This window comes from Opisthocomus hoazin, chromosome 2 (assembly GCF_030867145.1).
Source record: "Opisthocomus hoazin isolate bOpiHoa1 chromosome 2, bOpiHoa1.hap1, whole genome shotgun sequence".
NCBI classification, from domain to species: domain Eukaryota; kingdom Metazoa; phylum Chordata; class Aves; order Opisthocomiformes; family Opisthocomidae; genus Opisthocomus; species Opisthocomus hoazin.
Genome location: NC_134415.1, coordinates 93,665,408 through 93,687,208, shown reverse-complemented (window position 1 = coordinate 93,687,208; position 21,801 = coordinate 93,665,408). Strand labels below are relative to the sequence as shown.

General features: G+C 38.4%; 1 protein-coding gene across 1 annotated transcript in view; it reads left to right on the top strand.

Moving 5' to 3' along the window:
- Positions 1–21,801, top strand: part of BCKDHB (branched chain keto acid dehydrogenase E1 subunit beta) — a 132,723-nt gene that overhangs the window by 30,500 nt on the left and 80,422 nt on the right. Inside the window, exons 7-8 of the mRNA XM_075414461.1 lie at positions 5,888–5,985; positions 9,649–9,759. Coding sequence (XP_075270576.1) covers positions 5,888–5,985; positions 9,649–9,759 — 209 coding nt within the window. The remainder of the gene's footprint in view (positions 1–5,887; positions 5,986–9,648; positions 9,760–21,801) is intronic.

Genomic DNA, 21,801 nt, shown 5'->3' with positions numbered 1-21,801 from the left:
ATGTGAATAGACATGTTTGTTGCAGAGAACTTTGACTGATATTACAGTGGGTGTGTAGGGACTTCACTGAAAAACGAAGGTGTCAAAGATGATAATGGGAAGTAGTATTTTCTATCTGTAAAAATGATATAGGCATTTAAGCTTCATCATTCTCCTCTACTGGAATTTTCTTTCTCCCTGTGAGGCCTCTAAATAGCTATCCATGACATATTGTTCAGAGTTGTTAATATCTTTGAAATTTCAGCTGAATATAGGCTGTAGATGGGATTGTCTTTAAAATACAGGATATCTGTCCTTCAACTCACATGAACCTACTAATGCTTTGTTTGAAACAAAGAAAAAAACCGAAAACTCTAACCAAATAAAAAATGACAAAACCCCCAAGTCCACTACACCCCAACCAAACAAAAACCTGTGCCCTCTGCCTCTGTCCCCAGGTGTTGCTATTATTGTTGAAATTAGCTGGTGGATGCTAGTGATGGAAGATAATATCTATCTAGCTTAGGATGTATAATCTGAAGTTGCTTTTTGAGAATGTTAAGCAGGGTGCCAGGTCATTGCTGTTTTATGGAAGCTCTTGTGCAGAACCAACCTTGTGACTTTGCATCTGATGCATACCTCCAAGGAGCTATATAGGCCCACCAATTGCTTTCAAGTTTCTTTTGTGTGGTGGTTTTTTTTTTTTCAGCTTGTAATGACAGGCAGGGCAGGCTTTTCAAGATTCAAGCATAGTTTTTTTCATAACAGTAAAGACATTGTACAAAACAAAAAGTAGAATCTTTGTAAGTGTTCTGAAACATAAGTCTGATCTCCAAGGAAATTCAGAGCTGTAGCAAGAAGTATTTCAGTGTAACTGTCACATGGATATTGTGATTGCTTACTATTTTTTTGAATAATGAATTTAGCTGGCTATCTTCCTAAATGAACACAGATTTGCTTATTCAGATATGTTGTATGCTTATTCAGACATGACGTAAAACTAACCACGTTATTAAATGAACATTCATTTCTATATGAATATTTGCTATGCAAACATGGCTTTGCCCACACAAGATACAAGAATATCATTAGGCTTTAAATCTTCACCTTAGTCATGCCTGGGAGAAAGGTGGATATTGAAGTAGCATTGTGTGAAGTTCACCACATTCACGCTGCGATGAACCAAGGAGAAAAGGCAACTTCCAAAGTGAAGAATGTTTTGAAAGCATTTTCCAGTTCATTCAAAGAGTAACTCACACCTTAGATATCCAAGAGCCCTAGTAACACCAAAAGGAGAGAGTGGGCTTAAAGTGCAGATCTTAAACATTGCTTGGGTGTCTGTTAATAGTAAGTTTTAAAAGTTACAGAAGAGAACTATCTGTTTTGTTTGAATGAAATACAGTTGATAAGTTTCATATTCTGCATTAGCTCTGATGTGCAACCAATTTGAAATAATCCCTATATACAAATATATGTGTTTGGGTATAGGTGTATATAACATGTTATCTGTGTGCATATATATGTTTATATAGATATATATGTATGTAAGACATATATCATAAGGCAGTAACTAGATCAGAAAAGAAAAAGAAGTATACTTAGCAAGTGTGGTTGTAGCTAGTAATTGCAGGTTTCTTCTTCCCACACTGTGAAGCAGTCCAGTGCTGCCCTGTGGCTAAGCCCGCAGGCAGGACGGCCTGTTGCTCTTGCACAGTCACCCCTTTTGCTAGCAGTTCGTTTAGCAGAGGGCTTGCTGTTCCTCAGTGTGCCTGGGCTCTTCAGAGGGCTCACCCTTATTCTTTGTTTATTTGCTTGGACAGTTATGGCAGTGCCACCACCAGCTTGGTTGTACGTGTGTGGAGTGGGGAGTGACAGTGTTTCTCTTCCCTGACAAGCCTTTTCTTTTCAAAAATCTCACATGGAGGATCTTTGCTAGTCTATCAGCCCTGCATGGTTCCCACAGGAGGTAGAACAGACTTTTACTTGCCTCGCTCCAGTCCCTCCCAGTAGCTGGTGTTTGGGGGACACGCTGTTCCCACCCCAGCAGCTGGTGGCCAAGACCAACACTTGCTCCTGTAGCTCACATCACAGGCCCAGGGTGTATGCAGCCCAGTTTGACTCTGTTTGCTGTCCCAGTGTCTTCTCTTCTCATGCTGGTCTTGCCAGCAGCTGGCACTTGGTCCTTGCAGCACACACCCTTGCACAGCACAGGATTTCTGAAGAAGCTAGAACTGACCACCATGTTGAGGCACAGGACTCAGTCAGACAACCATGGTGACTGGCCCTGTTTTATGTGCAGCTGGCCCCTTCTATAACTCTTCCTGTTTGTTCTTCACGTTGTTCATCCCCAACCCCGTTCACCTTCACATGCCCTCATCAGCTGATGTGGTTCCATGCACCCCCCTCCAACACTCTGGGCCCTCGGGTTTGTGTGCTTATCAGTTGCAAAGTCCTGTTTTGCCCATAGTTTCTTGATAGCCCTTCGCCCAGTGTGCCTGACCAGGTTTCTTTCTTGTCTTCATGTCTGTAATGTTTGTCTTCAGGTTTGTGTCTCTGTATATTTTGATATATTTCTATATCTTCTGTTTCTCTTGTCATCCCATTTAACAAGGTCCTTCATCAGATAATCTTACTGAAAGAAACACTCACACATTTCCCCATACCCTTATCAATAACTGGGACTGAGCAGGTTTGGTTCTTGTTACTGCCTCCCTCCGTATTTGTTGGTTAGGGTTGTGTCCCTGAGTGTTCTTCCTTATGGCTTCTTCCTCTTCCTACATCCCATTATCCCCTTTTGCACTGAGAAGATCCTTGTCCAGACACCTGTAAGGGAGCAGATGCTCTCTCCTTCCGCATTACTTTATACTGGTCATCAGAAGTTTTGTGTATGTTAATTTGCCATGTATAAAATTAGAAAGGAGTGAATAAACATAAGCCTTTCTGGGTAAAAGTCCAGAGTTAAATATACAAGTAGACATATATAGAGAGAATTCTGTTGCTGGTTGGCTTATGAGATTATAATGTTATTGAAGGTGCGGTGGTGACGTCCCCCTAAATGTCAGAGATACTAAGAAAATATCTGAATTAAAAAGAGAAACGAGGCTTTGATTTATAAAAAATAGTTAACAGCCTGTGCCCTGTCAAGAGCACATAATGATTATGAATCAAAGGGGAAGATGAGTCACCTTGACATTATCAGGTTTAGACATCTTGTGGAGAACCTACTCTGATGTTTTTTGACCTTTTCAGTTTCATTTAATTGTACTATATATGACATTGGTGGTGTAGAAATAAATACGACTTGCATCAGTGGTTGTTATAGAGACAAGACAGGTAAGATGAGAAAACATGTTTTCTTTCTGCTGTTCAGGTTGCTCTGTTAGAAAAAGCAACAGATGGTGCAGCCTCTTAAAATTAACTTGTGATGGCCCTTTTTCTCTGATAATGACAACTTTTTGTTAATTGCTTTATTTGAAATCTGTATTTGAAATATTTGATTTAAAATATTTTACTTCTATCTTCATAATAGATGAATGGGCTGCTTTGTATAAACTTTGCTGTCCTAGTTTTGTTCATTATTATGGAATAATATGCACAGAATAATTTCATATGCTACTTTTCTTCATTTTTAGTGCAGGGAGGAGTTTTTGCAAAGGCATTTGAGTAAAATCCTGCCAAATCTGGACTTCTGTATAATTTTTTGACATGCTGAATTTTGCACTTAGTGTCAGAAATTCTAGATGAGCTCATCCAGTGGACATCTTGTTGCAGAATGGTTTAGCTGTAATAGGAAATTAACTAATTTGTGTAGTTGTACATTTAATTTCTCTAAGCGGATAAAAGAATTACACAGAGAAGGAGCTCTTTTTGTATGACATACACCTTTCAGTTCTTCCTCTGCTGCATCCTGCTGTCCCTTCAAAACCTTTTCATTCATGTCAGTTGTCTGGGTTTCCACTCAAAGGCCTGGTGGCATCTTTATAAGGTTCTTGTTCTCCAGGTTTTGTGTAGATGACAATGCCATGAAAGAGACAGTTATACAATGCCAATTAGTATAGTTGTGGGTTTCATTATCTTTCAGGGTCTCTGCTTTCTTTTGCCTGAGGGTTTTGCAATCCACAGAAGCCTGGTCTGCTTTACTGTCAGTCAGTAAAGTGCAGTGAGCAAGGGCTGTATGTGCCTTTCCCCTCTTTCTTTCCCCACCCTATATGCCTTTAGCCACTTGTTATTTAAGTAAATTATTACAGGAAGACACTGATATTTTAATACATTGAAAATAATAGTTTGCAAAGAGATCTGAATTTGTGCTATGTTTAAAAGCACCTTGTGTTTAAAATTAATTTTTTTCTTTTTTTCTTGATTGAATGCACATGTGTTTTTGAATTATGCTGAAAAAAAAGTTCCTGTTCTGTTTTTAGGAAGAATGATTTCATTAATATGTATATCTGCTCTGTGCCTGTTCAGGTGAAAGGAGATATCTCTAACATAAGCATAGGTAGTAACTTTTTTGCTGTAAGGGTGGTCAAACACAGGAACAGTTTTCCCAGAGAGGTTGTGGAGTCTCTGACCATGGAAATACTTGAAACCCAACTGGACATGGTCCTGAATGACCGACTCTGGGTGACCTTGCTCTAAGCAGGGGGCTTGGGCTAAGCGATCTCCAGAGATCACTTCCTGCCTCAGCCATTCTGTGATTCAAAAAATGTTCACTACTTGATTTATTGAAAGTTTATGTTTATAACTTGTAAGACGGGAAAAAACCTAGGTTGTGCTATTTGTATTGGATCTGCCATACCCATGAGGAAAAATACAAACGCCTGAATTTCTCCTATTGGTGTAATTTAGAAGGATTCTTTATCATAATTTCAAGAAGCAGTTTTGTTCAGCAGGAAGTCAATAACTATTTTATGAACTATGAAATATGTTAACAAAAAAAGTAGAGTGCTTTGTAAATTGGTTTTGTGTATTTAGAAACAGTTGAGTAAGATTTCTTCCCCCTTTATCAGTAGAATTCATTTTAAGGAGTATTATTTCACTTGCTGGTGCATAGACAAGTTCACCTTTAGGTCAAAACAATATTTCTTTTAAAATATGATATATGGATTTCTTTTATCACAGTTTTAATCATTAGACCTGTCAATGTATAGTGCCTTGGAGCATTGATTCAAAACTAGCACAACTCACCTAATGTGTTTCCATCTGAAAACTAGCGAATGGATCTTAAGTTGAGTGAAACCACCTTAAAAACAGAAGACAAGATGCTTAGTTTTTGTCTGCTTTCTCTAATTTTGATGTATTTTTGGTGAATAGATAACGTTTTTTTCAAAGCAAAAATCTTTAGACTAATTTAAAACTGCTATAATAGCAAGTTCTTGCTGATACTTTCTGTGTAGGTTCTGAAAACTTTTTCCCTCTATTTAGATGTAAAGCTGTGGAACATCATTCTTGGCAGATATCAGGAGGGTGCTGGCACAGCTTTGCCTTCTTGTCTGACCAGTGAAGTATAATTTCAAGGCTCTCTTAATGCTTATTAGGATCAACTGCAGAGGTTACTTAAGATTTTTTTTTTTTTAATCGATTGTAGCAGTGTCCGTCTCCAAATTTGATGCTGATATCTTGACTTGGAGTACACTAGGACTTACTATTATTGTTATGCATATGTGTAGCTTATTGCTGTGGTGTATAGCATAAATTAAACACTACAGTGAATGTTTTTTTAGCAGTATAATTAAAGATATTTTTAAATGCAGCTAAACCTTTGAAATAAAGGTGAATAGTCAATGTGATTTTGGTCTATTGTTTTAGATGGCATTAACATTGAAGAAAATTGTCTTATGAAACTATACACTAAAATATTGAATAGTAAAGGTGTCTAATGCTTATTTTCTCCCTTTTTTTATTTATTCAGTGGAACAAGTTCCTGTGGAGCCCTACAACATTCCGCTGTCTCAAGCTGAGGTGCTGCAGACGGGCAGTGATGTGACACTGGTTGCTTGGGGCACTCAGGTCAGTAAGGCTCTCAAAGCTTGTTGTCATCCAGTAAAGCCTAAGCTAAGGGTTGGCGATGCTTGAGTAGTCTTGTGCTCAGGCTCAAGTGCCAGACAATAAACTGCATGCATCTTCGATCACTATATACTTGAATAAGTGATTGCCAGTGTTTATATGAAACCTGCATTTTATTGTGTAAGTTTTTACTCATTTTTGGTTGAAGCTGACTCTGGAAATGTGGAAGAGGTACCTGTGCAGGAGGTTAGTGATTTATCTGTGGTTATGAAAGTGATCTATTTAAGAATGGCATGGCAAGATGTGACTCTGAGAAAGGCAATGGGAAAGGAGAGTTCAAAGTAGTATGCTGAAAGAAAAGCATAGATTTTTACTGCACGATTTAAAGTGCAGTTTAGGGTTCCCTTTATACAGAAAGTTAAAATCCACTGAACATATAATACAAATAGGGTTTGACATAGTTTTGGTTCTAACAGTCATATTTCAAAGCTGTTAAGGACATGATTGGACACACCTGACCCCCACCCCCCAAAATTAAGATGTGCAAATATTGAAAAGTCTGATTTTAAAAAGAAAAAAAGGTTTATATTCAGGAATTATAGAAAGGAAATTTGAGTTTAGTCTGGAATTACCAGAAAAAATCTTTTTATTGCCTTTAACCTATAATTAAGAAATTGCTGTTTGGCTGGTCTAAGTGTATTTGAGAAGCTTTTAGAGGAGTGTTAAAACTTTCATTGCAAGAGTATTGAATCAATCTCTGGGGCTGTGCCTTTTGGTGGTGTGATTTTATTTTATTTTTTTTTTAAAAATTTTTGTTTGACATCTGTAATCTGCGGTGCTTTTCTGTGACAGTTTCCATGTCCTCAAGACTACTTGATCTCCTTTATATCTACAGTTATTCCTACTAGTCTTTGATACTTTGCACTCATATTGAATTATGGACTCCTTCAACATCTTCACTTGTACTCGTTTCTCCAGCAGAAAACAGTTTCTGCAGTTCTCCGTGTTCACTTTTGAAAGCGCAAATTTTTGCCGCATTTGGATGAAACCTTAGTGTTCAATTGAGTTGATAAAGTAATGGCTTGAAAGCTGACTATGGAGACTTAATAATATCCTGAGTTTATCCAGTAGGCAATAGTGCAGAGGACTTGGAGTAACATACTTCAGAAAAACCTATGTGCTTTGCAACTTGGAAAATGTAGGCCAAGTGTTAAGGCAGGTGGTTCTTTTGATATGAAGAGTAAAAGGACAGATGTCCTTTTCAAATCCATAATCCATATTTAGGGGCTGACCAAACTTTGGGTGTGGCTGTGTAATACAACCTGGGGACAGATGCTTAGCGCATACGCATTAAAGAAGTGTCTTCAGGACGTGTCAGGCTTCTGCAGATCAAATATGTTCAGTGAGTTTGTGCTGAGAGTGTTTGCAGGCTGTGTACATAAACTTGGAACTTGATTGCTAAATGTGCAACCAATCCAGAGTTTATTGTCAATAAGCAGAGTGATTGCGCGTACTCACTGGTTACTTCTTGTATGATTTCGGATGTTAGGTGGTTGCTTGGCAGCTGCTGCTCTGGTGGGGTTGACTGATGCTTGTTTTCCTGGGTGGTGCTAATGACAGGCGGTAAATGCTATTAGCTCCTCTCCTTATACCCTGTGAACTAGGTAAACATTCTCACTTACACATCAGAGAAACCGCAAAATCATCCATCCCGTGTGTCAAGTTGAAAATTCTCAAATTGTCTTATCGCAGCCACCAGATGTATTAGAAGTTTACACAAAAACACTGCAAGCTGTATTTTCTTTGTATTATTACAGTACTTCTACTGATTTACCTTTTAAAACAGTCCTTTGATGTTTAGCTATTCATAGTTGCATTATGTAGATACATCTTTAAATCCTTGATCGTCTTGTTTCAGCATAGATTTTTGCTCTAAGTAGAATTTAATACTGCTTTCTGACCCTCAGGCAACTGACCCTGCCTGACCATATCTTTATTGTTGAATTCTGTTGCCTACTAGGCCAAGACACCCTCAACCAAATGGCTTATTGGGGATCATCCTTGGCCTCCAATCCCTTACCTGTGCCTAGAAGTTGCTCAGTGGAGGTCGTGCGCCCCAGTCCAAACCTGTATTATGAAATGTTCTAACAGTAGAGAAAGCATCAGAGTTTATTGACAACATCATATCGAGAAATTCTTTTTTACCGTCATATCTCATGAGCAAATACTTTTTGCTGAGATATTTGTGGAGGATAATCTGAGTTATTGTCATAACAGCTGTTATTTTCTGTGTTGGAGCATTTGCTTGCTAATGTTTGTTTTAGCAATATGTTTTGCTTAAAAGTTTTGTATAACATAATGTCAAGATACAGTTTTGTATGTATGTAGAATTGCTTTCTTTTCTGTTCATATAACATACCTTATGATTTTTTTTTTACGTGGTCCTTACTGTCCATCCTAACTCTTCATAAGAAAATGCTTTGGAGATGATCACTTAGTAATCTATTGCACTTTCAGTAAATTGTAGTAAGTGTAGTTACTAGGGCTCTTTTTGAATGTACGTAATGTTTCTTGCAAGATTTCATGTGACTGCTACATCAAAATACATTATAGTGATATATTTAGGTCTTAGCTTAGTTTCAGTCCTAAAAAACCTTATCCTAAACCCCAAACTGATTACAAATATAGAATCCTAGGTTGGAAAAGACCCATAAGATCATCAAGTCCAACCATCTGCCCAACACCACTATGCCTGCTAAACCATGCCCCAAAGTTCCACATGTACATGTTTTTTGAACACCTGGTGACTCAATGACCTCCCTGGGCAGCCTGTTCCAATGTCTGACCACTCTTTCAGTAAAGAATTTTTTCCTAATATCCAATCTAAACCTCCCCTGACACAACTCGAGGCCATTGCCTCTCATCCTATTGCTAGTTACTTGGGAGAAGAGACCAACACCCACCTCACTACAGCCTCCTTTCAGGTAGTTGTGGAGAGCAATAAGGTCCCCCCTCAGCCTCCTCTTCTCCAGACTAACCAGCCCCAGCTCCCTCAGCTGCTTCTCATCAGACTAGTTCTCTAGACCCTTCACCAGCTTTCTTGCCCATCTTTGGAGATACTCCAGCCCCTCAATGTCCTTCTTGTAGTGAGGGGCCCAAAACTGAACACAGTACTTGAGATGCGGCACTGCTGAGTGCAGGGGCACGATCACCACCCTACTCCTGCTGGCCACACTATTCTTGATAGAAGCCAGGATGCAGTTGGCCTTCTTGGCCACCTGGGCACACTGCTGGCTCATGTTCAGCTGCCTGTCGACCAGCACCCCAAAGTCCTTTTCTGCTGGGCAGCTTTCCAGCCACTCCTCCCCAAAATAGTGAGGCCTGATACTGTTCACTAAAATATAGTTTTCTACTAAGATACAGTTTTGTTTTCAGCAATTCATCACTGAATTTAGTTTTTGAAATACTAAAATACTAGGAATCATGTAAGTGGTAAATAAGAAGAAAGAACTGAGAGATAAATGCTTATTAGATTACTGAATAAAAATGTTTCTGCTAAACATACAGATAATATGTTAATTCACTGCTTGTATTCTTTATGCGTAATTTGTAACATTTTAAACAGAAATTATATGTTTACTTGGTGCTAATACGTTGCCTTTTCAGGTCCATGTGATCAAAGAGGTGGCAGCAATGGCTCAAGAAAAGCTTGGTGTGTCCTGTGAAGTTATTGATCTGAGGACCATCTTACCCTGGGATACAGAGACCGTTTGCAAGGTAAGGAAATGATGCAAGTAAGTTTAAAAACACAACAAACCAAAAAACCCCACTAATAACAACAATTTAAATGCAAAAGCTGATGACTGTTCTGTAAGTTTTTTTAAAGGCCTGCATTTTTGCTCTGTATTGTTCTGTATTTTTTGTTCGGTATCATATATGTACAGTAAATACACATTACATGGACCAAACATTTGCTTTAGCATTAAAAGAGACTTTGTTCAAGGGTTCAAAATGATGTTAGAATACATGCGCTTTGCACTGGAGCAGAGGGCAAGACTTAATCAGACTTGTGCTTGAAAACAGCTTTTCCATGATTTCAGTCACTTTCTATCATCTTTGCTGTATTTGGGTCTGAAAAGATCAGGTGAAATCTTTATCTTTTTTTTCCTGCTGTTTTACACCAAGACCTTTATCTAGTTTTAGGTCTGCAATACTGTGTCTTAGTTTTGTTGATCCATAAATCTGGAAAGAAATGTTTTGATTTAAGGTATATGAATTCTTGGGCTGGGGAGAAAAGGCAGCATTTACTATTCTCAGACTGGTTTGAAATTTACAGGTACTGTGAAGTTCTTGTCTGCTCTATGGGACTCTTTGATTTTGCAAATAATTTCTTTCAAAGCACTGGGCAGCTGAAACTGGAATTTGAATTTCCATATACCGAGAAACCATGAAAAGTGGTTGTTGTACTTCCATATACCTTGGTCTGCTTATCTTTTTTTTTCTTGTGTACTGCTTTCTCTTCAGCAGCTAAGAGCTATTGGGATGAAAGACCTTAAATGAAATGGAAGGGGATGTATTTCCCAAAAGTTCTGTAAATGTAAGAAAGAATCCCAAGGTACATTTTTTAAAAGTGCTTTTTGGGAAACTAGGAACCCCCCCCACCAGACAAACTGCAGGTCACTAAAGCAAAACCTCATATCTGGAAACCTTGTATCCTGATTTCCCCCCTCTTAAATAATATCTTTTTCCCTGTTGTCCTGAATTAGCAACTTTTTGTGTGCATTATTTACAGTGCATGTAATCTTTTTTTTCATCATTTTTCACTTACCCATTTTCTGAGGTACTTTTAATGTTGTAAATACGTGAATAAACTTAGTTTCTGCAAAGTAAATGTTAGTATCGCTACCTTGGGAAAATCTTGTAGATGGATCTTTTCCGTAGCTACCTCATGAAATTTGGTCTGAAATCTCTTCCATGAAACTATTTTTTGTCAAGCTGCTTGGGAACTGTGGGAGGAGGGCTGCTACCTGACTGCCATCCAACAGTACAAATGCTGGGGAACGTGCTTGTGGACTGCAGTGCGCTGAAAGATTCTGCAGGTGTTTTTGTCTTTCCATTATTTACATTGTTAACAATTAGAGCAATAGCCAAAGGTTTACCCCTCACTTCACGGTGGTGGCTCCCTTGATTTAAGCTTGGACAAGTTGTGTGGGTTAGCAGAATGCTTGCTGCTTCTACTAGAGCTGCGAGTTTCCTTAGGCTGGCAAATCCATGATCCTGCAGGACCGTGGTTAACAACTCCTTAGGTCCTAATTCAATCTCTGTACACCAGCTCATTTTATGCTGCTGATCACATCATTCTGAAACTTGAGAGATGTCTGCAGCTTAGCTAACTCAGGCCTAGTGACGGTAATGTACTGAGTTAAGATAACCATAGGGATGAGAAGAGCCATGGGCTTGAAAAAGGTGTGTGATTCTATCAAGTACCTTCTCTGCCTACAGTTTCTAATTTAAGGCAATATGGTATCATATCTACAGCTAAGTTAGATTGCACAGATGTTTAAATAGGGCAGATCAGGCACACCTCCTTATCTGACTCTCTATATATTTGGAGTATCATAATTGCATAAACAAGTGTTTTGTCATTCTGTAGTTGCTCAGTAAGGGACTTTCTCTTGGTCAGGTAAAGTATAAACAGATAAAGTGTGATAAAGGGAAAGACGAGCCGTTGTTCTGCTACTCTATGGCAAAACTTGTATTTCTCCACAGCATGAATTTTACTGTTGTGTTTGGCTGAGGGACTGCTGGTGGGACTGGACGGAGCAGATTATGGGAGGAAAGATCCGTGTTGGGCGTCCGCTATTGGCAGTGTCCTGTTGTCCGGTTGTGGATGTGTAACAAGTTGTGTACTTACATGCATAGCTATGTGTTGCTTCACATAAATATGGTCTTCTCAGTTGAAGTGTTTTCAGTGTTTGTTTGAAGTGCTTTTCGTGTTGCTTGGATGTACTTTCTATCTGTGAAAAATGAAATGTGTTGGGTTGTCATCAATCGGAAGAGAAACTTTGGCAGTAATAAATCCTTTACGACCTCTTCTAGACAAGTAAAATTATTCCATTTTTTTTTAGCTCCTTTTTTTCCCTTCTTTAAAGATTTGATCTGTCATTCTATGAAAACAAATAATCTCTTTGAAAGAGCAGTGAAGTCTGTTTTGTTGGATTGGACCTGCACTGAAATGCCGTCAGGAAAAAATGCAGCTGTGCATGGGAAGTGCAGAGCTGTAGTTGTACAATGTTTTGCAAATCTGTACTTTAAAAATAGGTATTCCATAAAGATTTTCAGCTTACGTTCCGTCCTGAACATCTTTTAAAGGTAAATGTGGCATAAATAAAAAGATGAATCAGATAGATCTGTTGCTTTAAATCTATTGATGAGTTTACTATTAAGAATTAAAAGAGTTATTTCAGGAGAAATATAGCGCACATTGGCTAGGCAGTTCAGCTGTTTATTATAACAAATATCAAACAGTAGATGTTTCTAGCATTGCTCTTATGTTAGTATGGCTGTAGGCTGGCCAGTCGGATGGGAGAAATGTTAAATTATCTTCTGTACCTCTCATCTGTTTTGCCCAGCTGAAAATAATTAGTGGTTTGCATTTGGTACTATGCAACACTGAAACTTTTTAACTCCGTTTGCATCCTGGACAGCTTTTAAGGTAATCGCCAACATAAATAGAAGGACGGAAACGACAGCTGTAGCTGCTTGCTTGTAGCCTCATCCCAAGAGAACTGCTTGGTGCAGCTGTTGAAGATGGCAGTGGCTTACAGGGTCAGTTCTGGTGGTGAGACCTGTTGTTCCCTTCCTGAGATGCCAGTGTCAAGGACCAAGAGAGCAGTAGAAAAGTAAGCCATGCCAGAGAAAGTCATTGGCTGTCCATTGGTCTGCTTAAGTCCTCTTTGCAGGCTCTTATATGATAATGGGATTGCTTTTACTCCAGTCCAATCAACAAACAAATCATCAGCTGTTACAGGCTGCCCTTTGCCTCAGACTGTTACTTATGTCAGATAAGTCTCAGGCCAAGTTTTTGTGGTTTTCCTTTGTTTCACATATGCCTATCATCTCCTTGTCTTGTTGGACGCAGAGGAAAAGGATGGTGCGTGTGATACGCTGCAACCTTATTGCCGTTCTGCTGGTGCTGGGATTCATGGTCCTCTGCTGATGGGAGTCTCTGCTGTGATCTTATCGGAGAGCAGGACTTTGGGTTTTGGTGTAAAAACACATCTGTCAGTGTTGCTTCTGGGAGTGGTGGCTTGGGAGTGCAGGCTGTTGTTTTAGTCCTTGGCCTGCTGCTGCTTTCAGTCCCTGCACACGCACATCTCCTTTCACACGTCTTTCATACCAGTCTGAACATATCTGTTACAATTCTCCACGTTGTTATGATTCTCAGGTCTGCTGGCTCTTGCTAGAAGACAGGGAGCCTTATCTAGCTTCGTGTAGGCTGAGTGACTGTTCCTAACCATGTGCCTAACATTTGGGTTCACTGGTTTCCATGTGGGTCAGTGTCATGAAGCTCTAATCAAGGAGCTGGATTTTACAGAAGTAGTATGCATTTTCCAGTCTAATATGTTTCGCTCTGCAGGCTTATTTTATTCTTATGCTTATCCAAGAGATACTGCATTTTAACGTAGAAATATTTCTGTGAATTTTCCTTCTCAGTGCATGTAATTTTTAAACAAAATCAAGAAGCCTTCATGGTTTGTGTTGGGCAATGAGCAGGCCTCATAACCTTAGCTTAATTGTTACTATCTTTAGAAATTAAATAACTTTAACACTAACATTTTCAATGCAGCTATTTAAAAATGAGATGCTTTACTTAACTGGAAATATATGCAACTTTAAGACTAATTTGACAACTGTGGTGTAGGTGTGAAGAAGGATGGGCTGAAATGGTTAGTGCCTTGCAGATGAGCAGTAGTATGTCAAAACTGTTACTGCAAATCTGACTGTTTAGTCTGCTTTCAGTAGCTGTTTCTATATAGAAAATTGTCATCAAAATATGTATTTCATAAAACTATGAGAAGTTATACTTCACAACTGCCACCAGAGGCCTCTTTTTAGCCAAGTTAAGCAGCTACTTTGAATTTGCATTGCTCCTGTCAGCGTGTTTATGAATACATAGCTCTGAGTGAAACATAAATAAACATTAATAATAAATATAGTGCATGTAAATAAAAATTGCTGACTAATTTTACTGATATTTTCTCTGCATTTTTAAGATTTTGAGATGATATTTAGTTTGGAAATAGGCTAGCATTTGTCATCTGCATGAGAAGCAGATGAGAGTGCACCTGCCTGGAGTAGACTGCCACGGGCTTTGAATGGAGCCTGGCAATAACTGAAACCTTCTCTTCAGTACAGCTCCTGGGATGGGTAAATGTGCAAACAGGAGCTATATTTTCTTTTGCCAGTCTTCAGTTGTCTGACCATTGGAGTTTGAGCTAGTTACGGTAGCTCATAGAGCTGTTCTAGAGAAAGGGTGTCTCCTGAGGGTCATTCATCCCAGCTGTTTCAGGAGCCTGTTTTGGGATGAGATAAATTGACCTCTGGAAATGTTTGGTTTAAAAGTGTTTTGATTTTTTTTTTTTTTAATAGTTAAGGGTTCCCTGATTGAGTGTGGTGTAAAGTCAGGTGAAATAATCGCACCCTCATTGTATAGGTGTTTAAAAAACTGTCTGACATCTCTTTGCTAGAATAAAAGCTAAGAATCTCTGTGTGTGTATATTTGTATATGTATTTTTTTACATAAGGTTTCACTATTATTTAGCTGGGGAAAACTTCTTGTGAAAGAAAGATGTCCTTCCTTATTTAAAAGCAATAGATACAAACAGTCCCTTGCCCCAGAAAAATGATCTAGCCTCTTCCAAGGTTCTCTAGCATTCTTAAAAAAAAGTAGCATTCCTGCTCTGGATCAAGAGAAATCATTGATTTTACAGGCTGACTGCTTAAAAGGACATACAGGAAATATTTTAAGTCACTTAATTTAGTCCTGTTTTTTATACTTTCTTGCTTTTCACATAAATATGGACAGGTAAAAAAGTTAGACTACATAAAAAGTAGTATTTTCCTTAGATGTCTATATTCATTCAGAATTTGTAATTTTGAACATCCTTCAAATTGCTGGAATTGTGACTTCTGTGTGTATGTTGTTTGATAGGATCAATGCTGTGAAAGGTTGATGTGATGTTTCTTCCGAGCTTTACATCTGAGTTTTCACGTGCTGAGAAAACTAACTTCTAAAGTGATTACTTTTCTGAATTTTATGAAGTGTTTGTACCAGAGAAACTTACTTTAAAAAACTTGACTTTGTTTTCTTTTGATGATGGCAAGGGCTTCTTTTAATATATCACTTATCTTCTGGTTATATGCTTAGGTTTGAGCTAGTGTGCTTGCATGTCATGATCACTTAAACTTGGACCGCTTTTCTGAAATGATTCGTGTCACACTGAAAGTGTCACTAGCTGAGTCTGCCAGATTTTGATGCCTTTTGCGCTGTAGAGCCTTTTAATAAAACACAGCATTCTGAAGACGGAGCTGGCAGCCCAGGATCTTCTCCTTTTGCAGAGTGCCCTCCTGCAGAAATGGTCATATTCCCTTTTTTCTCTCTTGCTGTTGTCTGCTGCTTATTCTGGGTGGTTTAGGGTAACAGCAGCAATAGCGTATGAGCAGGCTGATCTCCCAGTTTATCCTGTGGTTCGATAACACGGTCACACCCCAGGGAGGTGGAAGATTGGATAGGAGAACCCATGTGCTGACGAGGCATTGAATCCAGGTCTTGCTCCTTTTGAACATGCGCCCTTACCACCATCTCTAATGGAAGAGCTGAGTAGCTCGTAAGCCTTTGTCCCCTGGGCAGTGATACTGTGCTGTCAGTTCAATGTTAGTGGATTAGCAGCATGCTCAAAGCACACTGCAGTCTCTGAAGGCTAAAATTTGTTGTGGTTGCTTAGGCAGTGAATCCTAAAGGGCTGTGTGTGTGAACTGTGTGTTTAGGTTCTTAAGTAAGCCTTTCATCATCCCTTAGCTGAGAAGCCTGGGTCCCACCACAGACTTGATGCAACGAGTGTCCTAACTTCCTGTCTCTGATCTGCTTTAGTGCCCATGTCAGGTTGCTTTTGGCTCTCTCTGCGTGACACTGCAGTGTGATGTGATGTGATGTACTGTGAGGCACCTGGGTAGTTACATGTAGTTATTTTACATTGTTGATGTGAGCAAGTTTTTTAAACTATTTTTAGGACATTTTTTGCTCAGTCACCATAGCCACTTATTTCAGCCATATGGAAGAAGTGCAAGATCTCAGTAGTGTCATACGATTGTTCTTATTTATAGATCTCCTCAAAGGAAGAAAAATGGTTTTATTTATAGTTCCTTTTTAGTGATAGAAGCTGGAGATTTCCCTTATGGAGGTGGAAGCAAGCCTTTTGTAAGGCAAGTCTGTCAGCAGTTTACTTTTAATGAGCGTAGAAAGACTTTTATATACATCAGAACACACATGGATCTGTAATCTTTCTAAAGCCTTTCAAAAGAAAAATGGAATAGATTATACAGATTGTACTTGCATAGAGCTTCAGTATAGTGCTTCTGAATGAGACACAATGCAATTCTTTGTGCTTCACCTCTAGAGGATTTAAAGTGAACCCAACATCAGCTCCCAGCATGTAGCTGAATAGATCAGCATAAAAAGCTGTGGTGTTATGTGTTAGAAAAGTGACACAAGCTTGTTTAAGGAGTATGTGCTGCCTTTGCTGCTTTCTTAGGAAATGCAACAGACAAGGCTGTCTTTAGATAAGTGAGCCTCTTGTGTATGTATATATGTATATACATTCTCAAAGCACTATGTCACTCCATGGACCAGTGCAAAATTTGGTAAGACTCTTGTTTACTTTGACAGTCTTCACTGATTTATGACTAAAGCTCTTACTTTATTCCCCAGGGCTGGAGTATGAGTGATACAGCGCTTATGATTCAGAGAGAGAGGAGTTAGCTGTCCATAGAGTGGATTACTTTTTTTTGAGGGAGAGAATGCATTCCCTGTGCTTATTCTAACATCTGCATCCTATGTCTGTGTGTTTTATTCGTGTACGAGGGAGCTGGGATCAGGAGCCATTTCTCCGCTTTATACCTTCAACTGTAAACATGAACCTGTGAAATTAATGTGCTTCTCAACATACACTGCTGATAACGAAACCTCTGCCTTGACCACGCTCTGCTGACTCCCCAGCTGTTGCATGTGCATGCAGACATCTGCATTTAGTGCAGCCACTGCAATGAGGTCAGTTCCTATCTGGGCAGGTAACGCTTTCCTACTCCTTCATCGGTCAGCTGTGTTGTTATTGGAAGGCTAAGCTATCATGAAGGGTGCTGCTCAAGAAACTGAAATGTGAGATGTATGTGAAATATCTATAAAATTTGTTACTTTATAGCCTACCAAACTGTTTAAAGATACCTTTTTTTTCCCCTTTCAGAAATTGAGTGCTCAGACAAAACTTTTTTCCCCCTTCATTACCCTTAACAGATTTGATTGGAAGCTTTGGCGAGATTAGGCTGTGTGGATTTTTCTGTCTATGAACTGTTGGGTGGTGTGGTATTGATTAAAAAGCCAATGGCACACTTCCCAGTGCTTCACTGGTCAAATTCAAGGTAAAATTCTGTGGTTATGGTGTTTTTTATATTGAAATGCATGTGCTGCTGAAAGTGGGAAATCTAGCTCAGGATTAAACTCTTAAGGGATTGTGCAAGTCACTGTATTTTATTCACCCTGAATTGAGCCAAGCGTGTTATTTAAACTTTAAATTGATTAGTATCCATCTGCCATTTTCACTTTTGCAAGTGAAAATTTGCAAATGCACATTGTTGTACTTTTGCATTGTTTAGAAGGCAAGTGTTTGCCATACGTAATGATGGAGATTTGCATTTACTACCTAATTAGTCATATCCTAATTTTCTCTGAACTGTTGCTACTGTAGTGCAAAGAAGTGCTGAGAAGTATTCCTTTGTGACTTAGTAATAAAACCAGTGTAAACTGAACTGAAATATTAGGGGCTTGTGAGTTAGTGAGCCTGGATAACTGTGAAGTTTTCAAAAAATAGTGATGTCCTTGCAGAAACATAGTTTATGGATGGACATTATCAATGATAGTCATTCTGAACTTGCTTCTTTAGGACACTGTACTACAGACAAGCAAAGGGATGTGTATTCTTCTGGGCACTTGGCGTTGCTTGGCTCTGCTGCAGGAAAGGGTCTGCAGACCTCCCCATGGAGGTCAACTTAAATGCTCGGCAGGCTGCAAAACCATCTGCCCTCTCTCTGGGAAGGGCAAATCTGAGCAAAAGAGAAAGCAGCCGCGGTGGGAACCAGTAGGTAATACAGCACTGGGGAGCAGATTAGGGCAAACTCTGTGTCTGTTTTCCATCGAGGCTATTTGATGGGAGCCGTTTCTGCAGTGTGTATTAGAGCTTTTTCCTTCGTGCACTGGTGGCATTTTTGTCAGCCGTTGTCATCAAAGTGATGAATTGATTGAATAATTGTCAGTAGTAGATCCTTGGTGGTCTGTACTTAATAGGCAGCATACGCTAGCAGACCTATTGGTCTACCAGCTTGTTGTTCCCCTTCCTTTAAGTTTATTTCATCTAACTGGGCTGTGAATAAACGAAAATCAAGATCAGCGAGCCTGATGTGGTTTTTTATGCGTTAACTGCGCTCACCAGGCATCGAACTGTACAATTGTAGCACAGGTGTCCTGGAACGAGATTTGTGTTTCTTGGCTATCTGTTCTTCATCTTTTGCTACTTTACATCTTGCTCCTTGGATTTCTTACTGAATGGATTGCGTACCTATAAAATGTGATTAAAGTTGTACTGCTTGCATGATGACAGTTAACTTTGTCACAGTTTCCGAAGGAAACTTGTGTCTTTTGATCTTGTAGTTTCAGGTTGCTAGAGAGCGCTGCGGACTGTTGCTTGGCTTCCAGAACTGTGCTTGCAGGCAGGCATTTTAAAGTTATGAGAATATGTACAACCATTTTAGAAACCAGTTATTCACCTTGTTTGCTCTTCTATATTTCAAGAAAGCTTTGAATGGAGGCCTGGTTGTTGTTTGTTGTTGGTTGATGCTATGCATCTTGTTGTTTCAGGGAAGCACCTCAAAGATGAGGCATTTGTGTATACATAGTTCTGTTCTCTCTTTTCTCCCTCCTGATACAAAAATAGTTCTCAATCTTTAAATTCCTGTGTCTGGCTTTCACGTATATATTGATAAGTGGTACTTGAGAAAGAGTCTGAATATTGAAAACCTGGATTAAATAGAGAAAAGGCATTTGTGTGTAGTTTCTGTTAACATTGAGTATGGTGCTGATGATATGGTCCATGAATTCCTCATAAAACCTATTTCCTTTTGCCCACGTTCTGCATCACAAGCTTCAAATTTAAAGGCACTTATGTAAATAAATGAGTAGTGGTGCGTGGTCTGTAGTTAGAAGTTATTTTATAGCTCCAATATGTGTTTTTATTTTTTTTCCATTGCAACTGGTGCTGATTGAATTCTAATGGAAGTTGGGACAAAGTTCCATGATGGTAATCATATATGAATCATTCTTCCATAGGGATAATTGTTACTTCTCTACAGTATTGCCTTTCTTTAAATGTCTGTAGCTATTTATCCTGCTATTATCACTTAGTTGAGCCAGCTACTTTTTTTTACGCTATTTTTTAGGATTCAGATGCTATAGATTCTTACTATTTGTGCGTTATTAACTTTTAACCCATGAAAATGTAATTTTAGATATTTCTGCAATGCTTTTGTAATTTTTAAGATAATGGTGAAATTTCTGATGCTAAGATTCAATCTGCTTTTACTGAATTATTGTGTAATAGCATGTGCATTTATTAATAGCATAATGCATTGTATTTGGCTTATTGTAAGTCTTTTTCCTTTCACAGTGAGCTTTCTGTGAAGGCAGTCTGAAATGCTCGTAATACAAACATAGACCACATAAACTATGTAGACTGCAGAGATTTCCAAATGTAAACATTTAAATTATTTTTAATTTATTTTTTTAATAGTAAGATCTTTGTTTTTCATGAAGACACTTACTCATTAAGATATTTACCAAGGGTCTTAGAGCTGTGTGTAGCAGGGTGACAGACTAAATGCTAACCTGATAGATATATTGACTAAACATAGTTTTGATTATGCTGTTACCTTTTCCAGTGTGGGACTGGACAAACCATTTACATTCCCTCCTATCTTTGTTATGTGCTAAGAGCCTGTACTTATGGACTGTGTTCATTTTGGTCTGCCACAAAAATGCTCAATAAAATCAAAGGGTTTATTCTAAATAAATTCAATATATTCTATGGTAATTTTTTTCTATTAAGCTACTATGGAGTATTCCTAAAATCCTTGATGTTTTTTAGCCAGTTCGACTATTTCCCCCTGTAATTCTGGAGCTGGATTAATGCATGAAATCCTGAATATTTGGTTACCTAATTGATTCCTTACGATAGAAAACAATTATTTTCTTGTGTATTATCCTGTGTTATATTTTCTTGTTATGCACCTTTTGAAGGCTCTGTCACATATAAAGACCTTTAACATGTTGAAGAGTTTGATTTTTTTAAAATGTATTTTAATAAGGTCTTTATTACTATTTTTATGAGATGGAAATTGAACTAACATTTAAACTTAGTTTGCTTATTTGTTCTTCGTATGTAACTTGCACTGTCCTCAAATTTATGATAATGTTTCACTTCAGGATATGGTAGAGTAGGAAAGAATTTGCATGGGCTTGGTGGATATCTTACTTTTGCTTGTGGAAACAGGAAAACAAAAAAATTACTGTCCTGTAATGTCATGAAAAAAGTGCTAGAGTGAGATGCATGGACTTTAATTATTTTGTGGTTTAACACATGGAAAAAATCAGGTCTGGAATTTTTTTGTTCCACCCAGAAATAAATTGACTAATTTTTTTTTTCTAGCTCTTTATGTTTGCAAAATATCCCTTTGATATGTAAAACTGTTACTAGTAGTATTCAGAAATTGTTTCATTTGATGTACATTTTTGAGAATCTTAAACTGATGTCTATATTTCAGAACTTCCTGAAGACTTTTTTTAACATAAATAATAAAATTCAAGGACATTAATTACACATTTGTCTATGGTACTAAATTCCAGCAGAGTATTTTAGCAATTTTTTCCCCCTTGTCTCTGATTTAATTTCAGTTGTTATACAGAACTAACCTACAGAACCAAGAAGCTGCCTATTGTGCAGAATATCCTTTTGCAGATAATACGGGGCAGAATTTCGAGGGACAGATCTTACCTTTTTCTCTTAGTCTGTTTTGCCTGAAATGTTGCTCTCGGTTCAATTGCATATAGATTTTGTTATTAAAAAGGAATGTAGTAGCTCTGTCAGTACTTAAAACTGAAAGACCTATGAGAAATTTAGTATCATATAAATTTGCCAGACTTTAATTGCTCAGGCTTTCCCATATTGGTTGTCAACATAAAAATTGGGGTTTTTTTTGTGGGGATTTTGCCTGTGGTGTTACATTTGCAAAATTATTCATCTGTATCTCGAAGCGTGGTCTAATCTGCTGGTTGAGCTGTTTGTTATCTTGTCCATATCAATCATAATGAGCTGTGCATAGAATAGCATGACTGTTCGCTTAACTATGTTGGCAGGTGCTCGTAGATTGTGGATACCACTTGTACAAGTTTGATTTACTAGGTGGAGAATTGTTAGCTTCATGGTTGGGAAGCCT